The 19,259-nt window shown below is 33.0% G+C and overlaps 1 protein-coding gene across 3 annotated transcripts in view; it reads left to right on the top strand.

The window, feature by feature from the left end:
• The window catches only part of LOC150092606 (serine/threonine-protein phosphatase 1 regulatory subunit 10-like), a 447,296-nt gene that overhangs the window by 293,211 nt on the left and 134,826 nt on the right, over nucleotides 1-19,259 (top strand). For all 3 annotated transcript variants that reach the window (XM_090414736.1, XM_090414735.1, XM_090414737.1), the window contains one exon: nucleotides 5,899-6,162. In XM_090414736.1, the coding sequence (XP_090270862.1) occupies nucleotides 5,899-6,162 (264 nt within the window). The remainder of the gene's footprint in view (nucleotides 1-5,898; nucleotides 6,163-19,259) is intronic.

The following is a 19,259-nucleotide window of genomic DNA, read 5'->3' as shown; positions in this document are numbered from 1 at the left end:
AGTATCAGATTTACTCGCCGTTACAACACGTGTATCGCAATATTTTATATACACCAGGGTATTTGAGTTGATGATGACAAGGTTTTGGGTAGCTAATTAAGAAATGGATCTTTGGAAGTTGAGTGAACAAGGTTCTGATATTGTATTTTCTTAGAACTTTTGCTAATTTATGTGAAACAGTACTTATGTAAGGAATAGATATATTGCCTTTGAATCTATTTGTTTCTTCTGAGTGATGTCTAGGAGGATTAAGAAGGAATTTTTCAATGATTTTCTTGGAATATCCATTAACTTCGAAAGAAGTTTTCAGATGGTTTATTTCTGTAAGAAGTTCATTTGGGTTTATTTCAACTGAAATACCCTGGTGAATATAAAATATTGTGTGATTGTGATATTCCTTATTTTGGGGAGACAGACAAATCTGTTGAATTGCGTAGGGAAGAACACATGAGGGACATTACTTACAAGAGACGGCAAGCAAGTGCATTATCAAGTCATATCCTTTTCTCGGCTAATCCTAATGATGAAAACCAAAGTCACAAAGTCTGCTGGGAAAAATCTACTAACATTTTCCGTTGCAGCGACGAACTAGAGAGAAAAATCGTGGAATCTAGAGAAATTATCTTCAATCCTGTTCTTCTAAATAACTTGAGCTACAACCTCCCAGATAGTCATTCAGCTGTAATAATGTACTGGCATTCACTTGATGTTGCAAGCACGCACTCTCCCAACAATGCAACAAACGAAAGAACATCTTCAAATACAACTACAATATTTTCATGCTAATTATGTATAGAGACTGTTTATGTTGTTCATAGTCTTTTAACCTTCAATGTTTAGTGTTTTTTCTTTCTTTTATAATGTCACCTGAAGAAGGCTGTTACAGGCCGAAACTAGTAGTGTTTTTATATTAAAACCTTTTTACTTAAATCTCGGTTCTAGTCATTCAATTCTTCATAAAACTATGTATGTTAACTGAGTTAATGATCATTCTGTCATATATATATGTGTGTGTGTGTGTGTGTGTGTGTGGGACGAATATTCTAATTGTTTCTGGTTTTGCGTGATTCCTAAAAGTAAAGAAGGTACTAATGTTTCATGAAGAGGACACTTTTCAACATGTAAACATTGCATCACAATAGCGTTAATAGCCTGGATGTGTGTTCAAACTACACACACCTTTGAGACCTTTGTAAAGATGTATAGATTGCGCAGTGGGTCAAATTCTTAGCGTTCTAGTAGTTTTAAACTGCTTGGAAGGCATATTGTATCAACTAATCCAGTTGAACATTATCATTTCTCATGAGTTGCCGTGCTTCTTTTCTGAGTTTCTTCTGTTTTGTGTGCGTGAAGTGTGAATTGACGTAGGCAAGTTTTTATATATAATATAGACAAGTTTTTCGTATATAATTTTTGATATTTTTATAACTTTTTTGCCCATATTTACAATGGGAAACCGATATTGTAGTCAAAGGAGGCAAACCTCGTCATCCTCTTCCAAATTTTACAGCTTTGAGTAATTCAAATATACCAACCAAATATAGCATTCTCCATCATTATTGTTTTTTAATATACAGTATTTTAAAACAAACACATTGTCCCCCATTCTGTGCAGATTTGGTTACAATTTGTCAATAAATTAAAGTATTCAAAGTTGTTGTTGTTATTATTACGTGAGACCTCCAGGGAGTGCAAAGACTCATCGTAGAGAGGATGCCTACTCTACAACTCTCATCTCCCCCACTCAATCCACCAACTACAACGAACTGCAACTACCAACACAATCTACTGCCCACCACCACTAGCATTTTCACAGACACTCACAAACATCCATGCCCATGGCATGATTCAAACCTGCAGCCTTTTGGTTGGAGAACGGATATGCTAACCAACCAGGCCAGTAGTCTTACATTTAATTGCATCAGACCAATTAAGATGAGCAGTGATGTGCTATACACTCTTAAAACTTTCATATATCAATAAAAATGCAATCATACAGTCAAACTGACATGAATTTTGTAGTGCAGGTTGCATGAGCCGTGACAGCACACCCAACCGAAATGGCACACAACTCCACAGATATGTATATTTTTATTTATTTATTTATTTTTACATAATTCAGAAACCCTGCTCTAGAGACCAAACATGAAACTTTCTCAAGCCACTTCAGACCTCGAATAAGTGGTGGTCTCATACCAGGCACTGAAATTCATCTCCCACCTAATGACAATCACCAACATCCATGCCTGTGTTGTGGGATTCGACCACTTGGCCAACCAGGCTGGCATCCTTACTTTACTTACTTTTGATTCAACAAAATCTTCCTCCATCAGCAAAATCACAATGGCCATTGTCCTGTTAGATTCGACATCCCTTATCCACTAATATGCTTAAATACTAGGAATATTTCCTGTTGTAGGTCTACTATCTGTGCCTGATGTGGTAGTAAAGATCATTATAATAAATCCTGCTCTATAAATAAACTTAAATATGTCAACTGCGAGGGAAACCATCGCTCAGAAATTAGATGTCTAAGACAAAACCCAAAGAATAGGAAAATTCTAACAGTGGATCTGTTGTGGATTCTTCCAAATTATGATATCAAAATTTTGCAGAATCCACAACAGATCCACACAAAACAAAAACAGATCGTTTTTGTTTTGGCCTAAGAGACATTAAAACATGGTGAAGATCTCCACCTTAAAGCATATCACTATTATTCCTAAGGATAGAAATGTAGATGGATCTGTTCATAGGTGTCATTCGCCTAGCAACTGACCACTCTCCATTTCAGCATATCCACTTAATGCTGTTTAGCACTGGATAGTCATCAGTCTATCACTTTGATTTCTTAATTACACTATGTTTCAATAATTACTATTCAGTTCTAAATTAACTCAGATTGACCTTGATAATCTCATAGGTCTTACATTTTATTTTTACCCAAGGCATTTTTCGAATGCTCAAATGGGTACATTTTAGGAAATTGATAATAATGATGAAGTTGAGCTGGCTGACTCTAGCAACCGCATGGGATACATTTTCATACTACTGCAAGCCTCTAATAAGCAGATCGATAATATCAGACTAGATAATGAAAATAACCTGCTACCTAAATGCTTATAAACAATCATGCCACAGTGGGATTCAGTCCCACAGCCTGTTGGTTATTTAGTAAAGATGCAGTCATACTGATGACTCTAATAATTTTCAGATTTTGTCTCATTGGATGGTTGGCATCCTGAATAGTATAATTGTTAGAGTTGGTATCAGTTTATTTTGTTGATAGAAGATTAATTTTGTATGTACATTTTGAAAATGTGGCAGATCGAGGTACACAGTATATCTTTCTTTTTTTCCCTCCTACAAAGAACCAGGGCAATTAGTAACTATGACAGAACATAGTAAAAAAAAAAAAAAGTCATTCTGTATTTCTTATCTTCAGTCATCGTCAATTTCCGATGTACCCTCAAGAGGTGTTCAGGCTACTATGACAGAACTCTGTGATTAAGCTTACATAATCATTGATCTCCTATCAACAGTTTTCCTCCAAATTAATGTATTACTTGTTAGTACTCCAATTTTATATTGCTGTATCTAAGATTGATTCAGTCAAAAGTGCCTTAGATAGCACTTTTGACTGAATCAATCTTGGCATTAAACATCTGTTTTGGTAACCTTTCTTCTCCCATTTTGTTTAAATTACCATACTACCTTAAATTAGAATGTGTAAGCTCTGTTTACACATTCTTGAATACAAACAATGTCAAGTTCCCTCCTAATATCTTCATTTTTAATATGATTCTACCATTGCGATCTGTTCAGGCCTTTAATTTTTCTTTGAATTCTCATATGTGTGGTCTTTAATCTTTGAATCTGTGTTGTATACTGCTAGTTTCTTTATCTTAAATAATAAAAATATCTAGGTTAATTAGAATATTTGCAATGTTTATTTCATCATGTACCATCATTTTGAGGTTATGGTATGGTGGCTAACCAGCTGAATAAATTTATATGGAATAAGAGAGAAATTAATAAAAATGCTAAACTAGCTGTATCTGTCAGCCTGTTATTGGAGGAAAATTTTTGATAGGAAGTTAGTAATGATGTAACGTTTTATGTAGTGCTCTCATAAGATCCTGTACACCCTATGAGGGTGTATGTCAGGAATTTGATGACGATGATGATGTGTATGCTTATAAATGATATGTTAAATATACACCAACTAGTTAATATTTTTGTGTTAAGAAACCAAGCTACAGTCATGTGCATAAGTGGTGCAGGTGTCAGGAGCAAGGCTGCACCTGTGCAGCGATGTCTCAAGCATCAAGAAATGTGTGATGATGTACATACATATTGTTACTTCTCAGTCTGTGTTTATAAGTTTGTCATTGTTTTATAAATGAAAATCAGAATATTTGCTATTTGTGAGATACATTCACTGATAAAATTTTTGAATGTTAAAAATGTTTTGGCCAGAAATTGAAGAATATGAGAAAATGCCATGAATAAAGGTATGGAGAGAAAAAAAAAAGCATAGAATGTTCACTGATGGGGGGACAAATGTGCACAGTGAATGTAAACTGACTATTCACTGTTAATCACTGGAAATCTTCTTGACCAGGTGAATGAGAAAATTCGAGAAAACAGAAGATTTGTCATTTCTGAGTTAAGTACACATATTTCTCATTCTTGACCATGTGAAATAGTCGCAGAACACTTACCACATCTTGAATTGTTTGCAGGATGGATGCAAAAAAATGCTTGCGGATGATCACAAAACTCCTATTGGCAGCACCTGAACTTTCTAGAATGGTATCATAATGAAGGTGATGAAATTCACATCTTCTGTCATGATGTGACAGAAGACAAATATGGATTTATCACATGACACTGACACCAGAGAGTAAGCAGTATTCAATGTCATGGTGGCATAGTGGATTCTCAGAGACAGATTAATTCAGGCAGGCACTTTCCTCCTGGAGGATTGTGTATGTTTGAGATAGATGTGTTGTTTTGATATTGACTTTATGCCTCAAGGAAAAACAATTAATGCTTAATGCAGAACTTTACTGTGAAACTCTTAAAAAAAAAATGTGGTTTATTTGAAACAAGATACTGTCTCCTGAGCTCTGGAGTTGTTTTGATCCACAACTAGTAAGTCTTGCATCATCCCTGATCTTGCACCTAGTAACTTTCATCTTTTACTACTCTTGAGAAAAAGATCTCTGGGATATTTAATCCTTAACATCATGCTTCTAATACTGATGCACTATATTCTAACATGCTTTTGTGTGTGGGATTCATAAAAAGAAAGAAAGAAGATTAGTGAGATAAAATATTTCAGTATTACACTTGCTTTCATTTAGATTACTGAATATCATTACTCCTCAGTTTTCTTACCTCTCTTTATCTCTGCCCACACTTCAGGACATATGCCTTCTAAGTTTTTTATAAGGGTCTCACTTTTTCACTTTATTGAAATTTGTAATGTCTTTGTAAAATGAGATCCCATGTATCTTTTTTTCTGGATATCAGATAATTGCAACTGACATTGTATTTTGTCTGCTAATAGCATGAATGTATCCAGTTGAAATCTTGTAGAATATTTTCTAAATTCTACAGAGTATGTTCATTCAGTTTGCAGAGACATCTGACACATCAGGAGAATCATAATTGATGAGGAACTATTTTCTCAGAGCCAGTCTTGTAAGTATTTGAATGTTTAAAGTATTTTGCCTAGCTCTGACTATATCCAATAAAAGTGGTATATTGGATATTGTAGAAAGGTGCTCATTTTATATATTCACTTTTCCTTACCCTTATTAAAAAGTTTAATCCAGTTTTTGTTTACATTACCTTGTAAAATGTGTTTCTATGAGATTTTTTTTTTACTAGATAAAAAGAAAAAGAAAAAAGAAACAAAATTAACTAAAGAGGATAAAGAACAAAAAGAATTTAAGGACATTAAAGAAAAAGGAGCAAAGATAAAACTTAGAGACATAAAGGAGAAGACAGAAACAGATGTTGAAGATCAGTCCAAAATTAATTACTATGAAGATGTCAGGGTTGTTATAGTTGATGAAGAACCATTAGTGAAAAGATTAAAAATTGACAGGCCAAAAACAGTTAAAACTTTTCATGCTAAATTTCGTTCCACTGGTAAGTAAAGTGAGATATTGCAGTTGCCTAAATAAAGTGTAACTGCTTTATCCAGTTAATGATTTTCTCTTAACATAAATGTTTCTTTGGCTTTCCATTATTTGAAAGAACATCCCACATGACTTTTGTTTATTTCCTTGGATTTTAATAATCCATATCCAACAATTTCCTTTATAGAACTGAAAGAACAAAAAATATATGTTGCGATAAGCAAAAAACATTGCATCTGACAAACGTATAACAGATGTTATAAAATTTGGTCTCTTTTTTAAGATATGTGATATGTTGGTGTCTTCAGCATTTGACCATTAGCTTGAAAGCTGATCTTGTTTATGTACTGTAATATGAAATTTAATTCTTATATTCCATATAGGAAAATAAAAGATCAATTACTACTTAAACATAAGGCTGTCCTTCTAATTAACACATTATTTGGTTTTGCTGAAGTATTTTCCTTGAAAAACATTTATATTTTCTAGTGCAGTAATAAAGCAAAACTGCTGAATCCCAATTCACTTCATGTAGTATTACAATAACATGTAAGGATATTTCATTTTTAATGAGTAAAGTCTGCTACCTGTGTTTTTGCTTTAAATAATTTCAAATGCCTGTTTTGCCACCATATGGAATATGACATTGGCAATTTATTTCATGTACACCTGGGTATTTTTGTGAATTCTACAAAGGATATGCGAGTTTCAAGAGATTGAAGAATTCTCTTATTTAGTTTACTAGTTTTGAATGCCATTTTCATGATATAACTTTTAAAATCACTTTGGGAATCTCATAACATTCCTAATATTGGAGGGCGATCTTGAAGGATGGTGCAAAATTTTTTCACTTTCTTTTACAGTATATGGCCATTCTTAGAGAACATAAAAATAAACTGAAGTTTTTGTTCTAGTTCTTTGAGGTCATTGATAGTTAGCCTAGTACTCTGCTTTAAAGTTTTGGCTATTTTCCCTTGTTTCATTCAAGGAGTGGTTGCAGCTGGCATTTGTATATATCCATATGCCAAGTCATATGTCATTTGATTTGTGGAACACTGAAAACACAAAGCATTCCCTGCTTTTTTTTAATACCTAGGAAGATAAATGCCCCATCCTAAGGTTCCATTGTAAATTGTCTGGCTTGGATGGTGATACTAATTGATCAAACAGCAGAACCAACATGCATATTTTTGTCGGGAATTATTTAATCCTAGTTGTAAGTTTACAATAGCAGCCAAAAATTATTCATAAAATTCATCTAACAGGAAAAGTTGTGTGAATTCTACAAAGGATATGTGAGTTTCAAGAGATTGAAGAATTCTCTTATTTAGTTTAAATAATTACTAACTTCAGTCCTGACTTCATAAATGATAAACAAAAGGCATTATAAGATCACAGAAGTAATATCACTACACACTGGATTGGCAAAAATAGTACAGGTAACCCTCATATAACGTGGTTTCGATATAATGCGATGTACAAATTGTAGTAATCCTTGTTCAATGCGGTACTTTTACAACTCTGTTTTGATAGAACAAATTCTACAAATTGTAGTAACGCTTTATCTTTTCATATATTTTTCACCGTGCAACTTAAAAATCAAATTTTATCTTCGTTAAATTTGCGTCTGTCCGTATCACGCATGTAGTTATAAGTAGTGAATTTATATCAGGGAAAATACCCTTTAGCACACATGCATCAATTGTTTACCGTATAAAATGTTTATTGTTGAAAATTGTCTTCGTTTTCTTCCAGGAAAGTGCACTAAAAATCATAGGTGTGTTAATCTCAAGCTGAGCACTTTATTTTCTCGTGAGTTACATACAATATGTATTGCTTTTTTATGTAAAAATTTTATTTTATACTAATAGCCACTTTCAACCATATCGCTTTTGTCATATGGTTGAAAACGAAATTAGTGAATTAATTGCTGGGGAAATAGATTTAAATGAGGAGAAACTGATACAATCAATAGATGATGTCAAGCCAAATGGCAGGGAAAGTTCTGTCGAAGATTCTAATGTGATTAATCCATTAAAGAATTCAGTTTAAAGAAATTAGCAGGATTGGAAGGATCAGAAATTAGAAGGATTGGACTTGGCAAGAAAGGGTAGTTATTTTATGGATAATGATCCCTGAATGGAGTGCTATGGAAAATTCACGTTCCCACAAAATCATCCACAGCCACTTGAGCAAGGAATGTTAAAGCAAATATCAGTCCACTCTGAAAGTCCTTCAGGCACAACTCCTGTTTCACGGTTATCTTGAATGGGTAGAAATGCTGAATCTTCCTTAGAATTCTCCAGACAGGTATGTAAGACAAGTCCATGTGTCTTGATGTAGCACGCGCACTGCAGGAACCAATGCTGTTATTCATGGCTTGCTTCACAATGGCAGTAGCAACTTCGTTCACTTATTGTGAATTTATTGGTTTTCAACCTCTGCTAGGTCTAACTCCCAGTGATCCTGTTTCTTCAAAATGACTAGTCATTTGTCACAGAGCACATGGAGATGGTGAACCTCATTGAAAATTGTTCAGGTGACGAAATTCGCAAAGTTCAGCAACAGCATTGCAATTGTTTAAGTAGTATAACTTTACAGGAAAAGTTTTTTTTATCTTAGATGGTGCCTAATTAGGACTTTAGTCTTTGTGTTGCACGCTACAGTTACTCATACTAGTCCCACTGTTACACTGGATTGTGGTTGTCTTGCTACTGTAACAAACTTTGTTTGTATGCTCTGAAGATGCTGGATATAATACCAGCGAAATATTAGCATTTAAGTTAATAAATAGTTATTTTCCTACCAATCTGTGTTAGCATCTATACTGCTAAAATCCAATCAACATGTGTGACGAATACATAAGCCTTTCAACACGATTCACATGCAAAGCACGTTGGGGAAAGGTTAGTGCCATCACTTTGTCGGTATTAACAACCAGAATGAAGGGAAAAATCCTGTGACCATCTTTTTAAACCCTCCTAGCACCTGCATTGCATGATGTGCAAATTCCATACATTTGGTGTTTACATGGTCCCTGGTGGTGAATTTTGAAACTTTTTCAGATATCGCTTCTGCATAATGTATTTCTGTAAAGTTTCACTAGATTGCACTCTACAAGGCCTTCAACAGGGATCAATCACCCTGTATATACAGTTTATAACCAAATTATGTCGCATTTGTCCAGCCACTCCAATTTAGATAAATTTTCAGTTCTTTTCTGCTTTAATTTCAGCAGCATCATTCTGAAGATTTAATGCACTAAAACCTCTAATATAATATTTGTCATATTAATGTTGCCCTTTTTTTCATCTAGCTATAACCTGTAAAATTGCAAGAACTAAATTAATTCATTAAATCCAGGTAGCTGCAATATCTATCGCTGTTCATACGGCTTCAAGGGACTGTACTATCTAGACAGTAGACACACACAATGTGCTGATGTCAATTCACACATGACGCAGGCTGAAAGTAACTAATTAGAGTGTATTAAGTTGGAATGGGTTAGAATAACATTGGATCGGAGACGCTGGAGAAATTACTAAATAAAATAAGTGAAAAATATGATTTATCAATCGATTTCTTCGTATCATATGTTAAAAAATTTTGTGCATGCAGTTACTAGGCATGTGCATTCCCTTTTTGACTGGAGTGCATGCACACACACACACATGCACATCTTGGAAGGAACATTAGAACACACTATCTCCACTTTTATTATCATCTGTATGGGTCATAATATGAAAGTAAGTGGGACTAAACCTAATGTAAGAATTGAAAATATCAAAATTAGCTCTTTTACTTTATGTAGATGAAATTGTTTCTAAATAAATTCAGTATGACAATCAGCAATAAAAGGATCAAAATGTGAAAAGTAATGGAAACTTCAAGTGCATTCTGATTGGTGAATATATAGAAATATTTCATCTATTTAAACAAGTTTTAATGAAGATTAGATATGCTACTAGATGATAGAATAAGTAACACTAGTATAATGTGGTGGCAGCTGAATAAATTTTATATGGAATAAGAGAGAAATTAGCAGAATACTAAACTAGTATTCAAGACAGTGTTCAAACCAATGTTAGTTTGTGAAGCTGAGAGATTGGTTAGAAATAAAATACTTGATCAAAGATACAAGAGCTATGGATACGAGTCCTGAGAAAATTACGGGTGGCAACAAATATACAATGGCAAGATTATATGATAAATCAAGATATTAGAAAGGAGCTTAACATTGTTAATATTTAATCTATCACCAGAATTAATCTGTGGTGATATATTTATTTAAACTAAATGGAAGAGAATAGGTTAGCAAAACGGGTGTTTGATGCCAAGCTGGTAGAAATAATAAAAAAACTGCAAGAAGACATGATCTAGGTGGATTAATGCAGTCAAAAGTGTTGTAGAAAACAGGATTGTAAGATTTGAAATGTTGACAAGTGACAGACTAATTTGGAGTTAAATTTTTGTCAGGTGACTATAATAATGTAAACATAATCCTGTGGTACCATCATTCTGTCCTGTATACTTACTCCTTGATGGTTTGCCATATTTACTTGAATATAACTTGCTTTTTTTTTCCCCAAAAAATTAAAGTTAAAAAATTGTCATGTGAGATATATGCAGGGAGAACTAAAAACTCTTGGCAATTATTTCTGGCAAAATCATTTCAGAAGCTCTCAAAATCGAGTTGCACAACAGTTCTAATATTGGTCTCTTAATCTTCCCTATCGGAATCAGGTCGTAGCTACCAGGTGCCATCCACTCCATTTAGAATTTTCGTATGTAGTCGTTGAATGGTTTGTTGACTGATAATTTACAACACTTGAGATATGTAATGAACAATCCTTCATGAATGACTAATGAGAAATGAACGCAGTGTGCGAAACAGACAGCAATGGTAGACTGGTTGAGATAGAGCAGCTACGAAGACATGCATATGATTGGCGTGGTATTGACAAAAGATCGCGTGACTCAATAACAAAGGCAAGCCGACAATTGTTGATTTGAAATGCTGATTCTCTTCAATTGAATTCCAGAATATCTCAAACTGCCATAAAAACATTCACTATTTATTTCTTAGTTTTAACATGTTAACGTCGGGGTGGTATTTTGCCCGTTTATTGTTGCAATGGGACTTTTCATTACCATTTGTGTACCGCTTCCGCATCACAGGGTAAACTGATAAAAAGTTTCAACCCTTCAGTTGAATTTTATTTCTGCTTGTTTACGTACGTGCCACTTCCACATCAAGCAGATTCACTCACATGTGAGACTAATTTGGCAGTAGAATTTTATTTGAAGTTATCCTTTGTGATCTATCTTAATGGCATCAAAAATTTCAAATGCAATGCAATAAACACTTACTTCATGTAATTGGAAATTTGGACAATGGTTTTTAGTTAGATACTTTGTTTGGCGGTACAACATACGGTTTTGCTTCAGCCTATACAACATAGTTTCTGTGGGAGGGGGACATACATGAACGTGTTTAAACTTTTTTTTGTGTGTGCACGAGGTATATGTGAAACTTTTTATTTTATTTAATTTTTTTTGTAAAGTAAAATCGAGGGTGCGAGTTATACCAAGAATCTGATGATTAATTTTGTTGTTTTTCTAAAAGTTTTGAGCACTTATGTACACACACTGGCCATTGAATTAGAAACTTTTATTGAATACTATGTTGGTCCTTTTCTTTTGGACCTGTAATACCGATCTTCAATTCCTTGCGCATAGTTCAGTGAGATATGGGTTGGGAAATAGCCTTCGTTAAATGCTTTGGTGAACTGTTGCACACAGGAACAATTGACAACTGACAGACTGTCTTAGGACCACACTTATGTCTATTAAACAAGCGAAGTGGGTTATTTTTCCAGTGATTACTCATCTTTTGAGAAACCAGTCAGCTCTGCTATTTTCAAAATCGTGGCTCCAGCTGGATGGAAACCCACAATAAGCCCTTTCACAAACTCTCAAAGTTCCTTTGTTTTTCCCATCATGATCAACACTATTGACAGTACTGACCTGCAACATTCTTAAATAGTTGCCTAGAACTCATGCCACACAGACCAAGTATTATGTGTATACACTGCCTAAGTGATATTTACATTCATCTGCATAAAAGTTTTTAATTAAGTGGCTGTTATATGTAGTTTCCTGAGGGAGATTGTTGGATATGAATTCTTGAAATATTGGAAATAAATTGCAATTAAAAAAAAATAATAAAAAAGCAGTTGGCTATACATCTAAATGTATCTTTCAAAATAATTTTTTTTTCATTATAATATATATTGATAATAAAAGAACATGCCCACATTTATTATGTTTTGATCATTGAAACCTGACATTATTTGACTGTAATGTAGTCCTGGAGCTTAGTTCTTTGTTAAAGCTAAATGCAGTTAAGTTACCCTAGTTACATGTACAAACCTAGTTGCATGTAATATAAAAAAAAAAAAAAAAATTGTGAAAAACTTCAGTGGTAATTATGTAAGTTTTCAAGATTTAAAGAAATCCAAGTTCTTATTTTGCCATTACAAAATGAAAAATTAAAAAATAATTTTTTTTTTTACTTTTTTTTTTACAAGAAGTTTTTACTTGTCTCTATTTACACATTAATATCTTAATGTATTTTGGAATATATGCACTGTACAAACTTGAAATTCAATGTAACTGCTAATTATCATGCTTGCAGAAGAAAAAAAATGTTAAAATTTAAAATGCAGTATATTGAGTACTAGTTTTTTTTTTTTTTTTTTTTTTTTTTTCCCCAAGTTCTATAACTATATCACCTAAGTGAAAATTTGTCTGTCCTGCTTCAACTCTGCCCCCCCCCCCCCCACCATCCCAGCCCTCCCATAATGTGTATTTTCCAAACTGGTCAATTAAGATAACTGTTTTTCATGCTTTGGTCTTCATCGCTACTACTGAGTCATATTATTTATTACTTTGGTTACTCTCCCACCAGCTAAAGTGATGACTAGTCATAAAATTAGTCAACACTAATTTTCTTCTTGAACTGTCAATGTTGTGCAATTTTTTTTTTGGTGGAGGGAAATTTGTTCGGTAATAGTGCTAAGTTAATCCCCCTTACTAAACTAAATAAATTATACTAGCCAAGAATAAGTATAATTTACTTTGTTACCAAATGAACAAACTTTGTATAGCATTATATAGTGCAGAATATATGAAAATATCTGAGTTGAGCTTGCGTTGTTAAACTTTTATTAATTAGAGTGTGATAGTTGATTCATGTGATATACTTGTCTGTTTTCATGACTTAAGGTTTTTTTGCAAGTAAGGCTATCATTTTCTGATCTCTGTATCAAAAACAGTATACACAGCATATGGAAAGTACTATTGTAAGGAATGAGATGCTTTTACTGATGATAGAGGTCTAACTGCTGTGTTCAAATTCAGAGTTTAAATCTCATTCAGTGAGAGTTGCCCTCCTTTGAGAGAACAGAAATGCTATTTACCCAGTCATTTGCTAGACTAGATTACTGACACTGGAATTACAGCTTAAATCTTATCATTTAACATTCAGATAAAATGGAAGAGTTTGGTTGAATCTCCAAAGTGTAGGAGAGTCCAACCAAATATTAAAAGTTAAGTTACTAATCTGTATATTGTCTATGTTTGTTTTTTATCTCCTAGCTCATAATAGTAGATCTTTGAGCTTCCCTATTGTGCTCAATGCAAATGCAGCCCAAAAGTTCAAAAATGTTACTTATCCATAATTTAGAGAAATTTACAAGATTTTGAAAGCCCATAGATGTGGGGTGGCCAAAATTAAACTGTTAGTTTTTGTGGTCATAACTCTTGATTTGATACCATCTGTAGGTGTTTTTGCAGTTTTTATCTAACTATAAGATGAAAGAGTGCATCAAATATGTTGATTTCACTATAATTTGGGTGTCAGACAGAAAGGAACTCTAAAGTACTGTACAATTAATTTTTATTATTATTTAGAAACTTTGATGAAATCAAAAGACTTTTTTTGCTTGTTTAAGAATAAGTTAAAGAATTTAATTAGGGATAAACATGTTTGGGATAAATTTAATTAGGGATAAATATGTTTGGAAATAGACCATATTAAACAAAGGAGAAGGGGGGAAAAAGTACCACAAAGAAATTGAGGATCATGAAGATGATATAAAAGTAAATGATGATAATATCCTTTGGGTGAGGTAATTATTATGCCAAAATTATTAAATAAGGTAACAAATGATAGAACAAGTTTACAAAATGTCCATGAGGTGGAATCAATGCTTGACACTGCAGGTAGGATAATTTTCTTATGGAAAGTTGTGATTTTTGATCCTGTAACTCAAAAAAATTAATTGTAAAACTTGTGTTGTTTTGTAAAATAAAAGAAGTCAAAGTTTAGGATCACAAAATGGCAGCATATTTCTGCCTTACTCATTACAATGTCTTCAAAATCATCAGTAGTCATGAGCTTAGCCATTTGTGATTCTAATGGAGAGCATCTATTACTGATTTCCAATAAGTTATTATTACATGCCAATCTCCATGAAATCCAACTGTTTGTGGAGAAACCCACATTGTCTACACAATGCTTTATCATAACACTCCTGGTGCATTGACTGACAAAGCACTCTCTATTGCGAGTGCTTGGTTAGTAGCAGCTCGTGCCTCTTACCACTCTCCTAGTGAAAAATCTAATTTTGAAGTCTTTACTAACAATGTTCATACTCAGTTTCTAGGGATCACTACCTTGGTTTGTCCCACCTAGTCAAATGTTAAAAAATTTCCTTAGTATCAGTCCTGTAAAATTTTAGTTGATTATACACTTCTATCATATCACATCTTTTCTGCCAGTTAATAATTTCTGTAACCCACCAATCTGTTTATCTTTGTAGGAGAATGTTACACATACCATTCACCATCTTGGTTACTTGTTTCTAGATCCTCTTTATCACGTCCTTCATTCCTTACCAATCCAGATGACAAGATCTGTGCACAGTAATCCAGTAGCAGCTATATCAAATGCTCATAAAGAGAAATGATTGTCATCTTTATCTGTACTTATTAGTGCATTCCTCCCTGTCCACTTTTACAGTATACCCTCTGATCTTCAACTCCATATTCATCCACACTCCCAAATCCCTAGCATTATCGATTTCCTGGAGTAAATTTCCATCATTGTAGTACAAAGCTTGAAATATTTTCATTCCAAAATGCATAGTTTTACACTCCATGTTAAACTGGTATCCATTATTTTTTGGTTATATACTCAGCCTATTTAAATTATTCTACAGGTTCAGTTCCTTGATTAATTATTACATTACCCTATTTTACATCACCAGACTACAACACAATATTTTCCTTAAATCATTTCTTGTGTCATTGATAATTCCATTAATATATCTGTTAACCCCATAATTTTGAGCTAATGGAACTCCACTATTTGGGAATAAAAATGATGGCAGAGAATTTATTTAATAATCATTTCAGAATGTTATGATCTATGTCATAACTAGTGTTTGGTAACACTCAGTGTTCCCCAACTTGATGAATTCAATCTCAAGTAAAAAAAAAAAAAATTGCAAAAATGATTTTATTTGATAAAATGAAAATTTTATTTTTTATTTTTGAAAATAAATGATCATAATTGGTTAATTCTGATTTCCAGTAGATAAATAAATTTTTGCTAAGAGTGGGCAACCCTGCATGACTCCTTTTTATACTCTTTGAATTTGTCTGTTTTTATTTTATTAAATTTGACATCTGCTTTTTGGTATCTTTATAATGATTCATATTAAAAGTTTATTTTTCACTTCGTTAGACTATAATAAATTTAGTTTAATCCTTTATCCAAGTGTGAGCAAACAAAGTTTGCGCCTGAAAATATCTTCAGGACTGGGATAAGGTAGTACAACACGGGCTACTCGTAGCAAAGGTGGAACAAGCTAACATCACTCTTATCTCAGTATCTCCCATAATGCAAAACACATCTCCTTGCGGATATGTATAATGTTAGATTTCATATTTTAAGGATACTTGTGACATAAAGATTGAATAATATAAACACGTAAACACAACAAAGATATTTAATTAGCCAAATATTTCGTTCTGAAAATTGCAGACCATCTTCAGTGGCACTACAAGAACACTTTTAAAAAATACAAGGTGGAATACTAACAATAGATCATTTAAAAATAGAACAAGTCGCATGATGTTATATCACTAAGTATTAAAGGGAATATTATTAAGCAGAGACATGATTGAAATAAAGATATTAATTAATAATATTAAATAACATAAAATTAATATGAATTAATGAGTTATCCTGATTAGACTTTCCCAGATTTTTGATACAGATATACTGTGATCTCTCTTATTTTGGACAAACTGGATGCTCTCTTGAAAAAAGAATCCTAGAACATCAATCCTCCATTCATCACAACAAACCTGAAAAATCTGGATTGGCTCAGCATGGGATTGAAACTAACCACAACATCCTTTGTGGTTAGTTTCAAAAACTCGCCTCTTACATAGATCCTGCTATAAATTTGAACGTTTATTCAAAGAAAATGTAGAGGCATTACTCCATCGTCCTAACCTGAATCGGAATGACTATATATCTGTATCAAAAATCTGGGAAAGTCTAATCAGGATAACTCATTAATTCATATTAATTTTATGTTATTTAATATTATTAATTAATATCTTTATTTCAATCATGTCTCTGCTTAATAATATTCCCTTTAATACTTAGTGATATAACATCACGCAGCTTATTCTATTTTTAAGTGATCTATTGTTAGTATTTCACCTTGTATTTTTTAAAACTGTTCTTGTAGTGCCACTGAAGATGGTCTGCAATTTTCAGACTGAAATATTTGGCTAATTAAATATCTTTCTTGTGTTTGTGCTTATATTATTCAATGTATAATGTTATGCATTAAGGAAAGGGTCACTACCCAGGCTAGTTTCGACTTTTATTGAGGTCTCTTCAGTGGGTGCCAGGCCCAGAGGCAGAGATATCAGGCAGAAGCATTAGCAAGGTCATCTTTACCTATAGGAGTTGCCAAAAGGTGTGCCGCCTGTTTATTAAATTACTCTGGATTTAAAGAAATCCACCTTTGCTACGAGTTGCCTGGTGTTGTACTACCTTACCCCAGTCCTGAAGATATTTTCAGGCACAAACTTTGTTTGCTCATGCTTGGATAAAGGATTAAACTAAATTTATTATTTTAGATTCATATTAAAAGTTTGTTCTGAATCTAACATAATAGATTTTAAGAAGTTTATCATTTTGTTCCTGTCAGTGGAATCAAATATTCATTTCAAATCAATAAAAAAACTACAGTTTTTTTTATTGACTTGATCATGTCAGATCATTTCAGATGTCATTACAGTATATAGGTAAGTTGTATGCCCAGTATTTTTCAGCCAGACTGTTAACTGTAAAAATATGGTCTGTAGTAGACCTTCCAGGTCTGAACTCTGCTTAATCTTCTCCTGTTGTGTCATTCATTAAAGTCTGGGTTCTATTTTGAATAATGTGTGTGAAGATTTTGTAGCTATTACTTAACACTGTCATGAGTCTATAATTTTCACAACTTCGTTTATCTCCCTTTTTGAAAATTGGCATTATGATGCCCATCTTCCAGTTGTCTGAAATTTCACCAGTATGTAGTATTCGGTAGAAAAGTTAAAGCAGGAAATTGCTGGTTGCTATGCCTCCATGTTTCCACAGTTCAGTAGGAAGTTGATCATAATCAGGTGACTTAGGTAAGTTCATTTGGTTTATTGCATCCAAAATGTCTTCTTTTATTATGAATGGTGCTTTTTCTCTTTTTGTCTCTTTGTGTTTTTCTAGTCTTCTTTTCTCTGGAAAAGTATCTGGTAATATTCTTTCCAAAAATTTTTTAATCTCTTGAATTGTTCCAGTTTCAGTATTGTTTTTATCTTTTATTGTTAAATTATCTGTTTACACTGATAATTCACTGATTCTTTGCAGATTGAATAAAATGGGATGTTCATTTGATTTCCAGTATGGAGACCACATGTTTGATAACCAGAACTTGATTGTATTAAACTAACAAAAAATCTAGAAAAGTTCTACAAGTCAAAAGACCTGCATCATCACTGGTATAAGACTTGTATTAAAAAAACTAAAAAGACCAATTACATGACAGAATTTTTTCACTATCTTTAATAATTTAGTACATATAACAAGAGTGAGACAAAATGTTGAATTGAATAATGTGCAACATTCAAACATAGCGAGTTTGAAATAATGTACAGAGACATAATACATGTCATATCTCATATGCACTCCATAAATAATCAAGAAGGTTAAAACTCATAAAATTTTTACTAATTTAATCTAAATGTTATTTTTTTGCAGTTCCTTTTTTTGATGACAGCATCTTCAGGAAGTTATAAACAAACAAAAATCTCAAATGCTTTAAACAGCTATTATTTTACAAATTAGAAAATACTGAATAGACATTTCAGTCAAGCATATCATTGGGCACATCATGCAAAGTTTGTATATTATTGTATAAACCTTGTATGTGATTGTTGGCATAACATGATCTAGAAAGTATTAATGACTTTCAGATGTCTTGGTTTCTATTGTGATGAATTACCTCAGGTGACTCCTTGAACATTCGAACAAAAGTATTTTCTTCTAAATAACATGTGAAGGCTGCTTGCCGATCTACAGTATGGTGTTCTGCAGAAACAAGGGATCTTATCCCGTGGTGTTTTTAGAATGGAATGCTATTCTTTAGGGGAACCTAGAAAACTCTGTCAGGTGTTAACTGGTTTGAAGACTTTTGACATTAACAGATTTTAATAATTGGGCTGCCTTGACTGTTACCAACACATGGTAAAGAAATAATGTTTTTGTGGTTGATTTAGGACGTTGTTTGGTTGATATAAGAACCCAGGTTAGGTTGGCATTATTAAAGAAGTTGTGAATCATGATTAAGGGTTTAGTAGTGTCATCGGAGTTTGGCAGCATTATGTGATTATTTCCAGGCAGTTACCACATTGTTTTGTAGGAAGAGTTTAAAAATATCTTGATAATTGTAACTTAAGTGTTTTGATAAAAGAGATTCAAATCTA

Source organism: Typopeltis vanoorti, chromosome 25 (assembly GCF_054136105.1).
Source record: "Typopeltis vanoorti isolate ZY-2024b chromosome 25, IOZ_Tvanoo_1.0, whole genome shotgun sequence".
NCBI lineage: Eukaryota > Metazoa > Arthropoda > Arachnida > Uropygi > Thelyphonidae > Typopeltis > Typopeltis vanoorti.
This window is presented reverse-complemented; position numbering and strand designations above follow the sequence as displayed.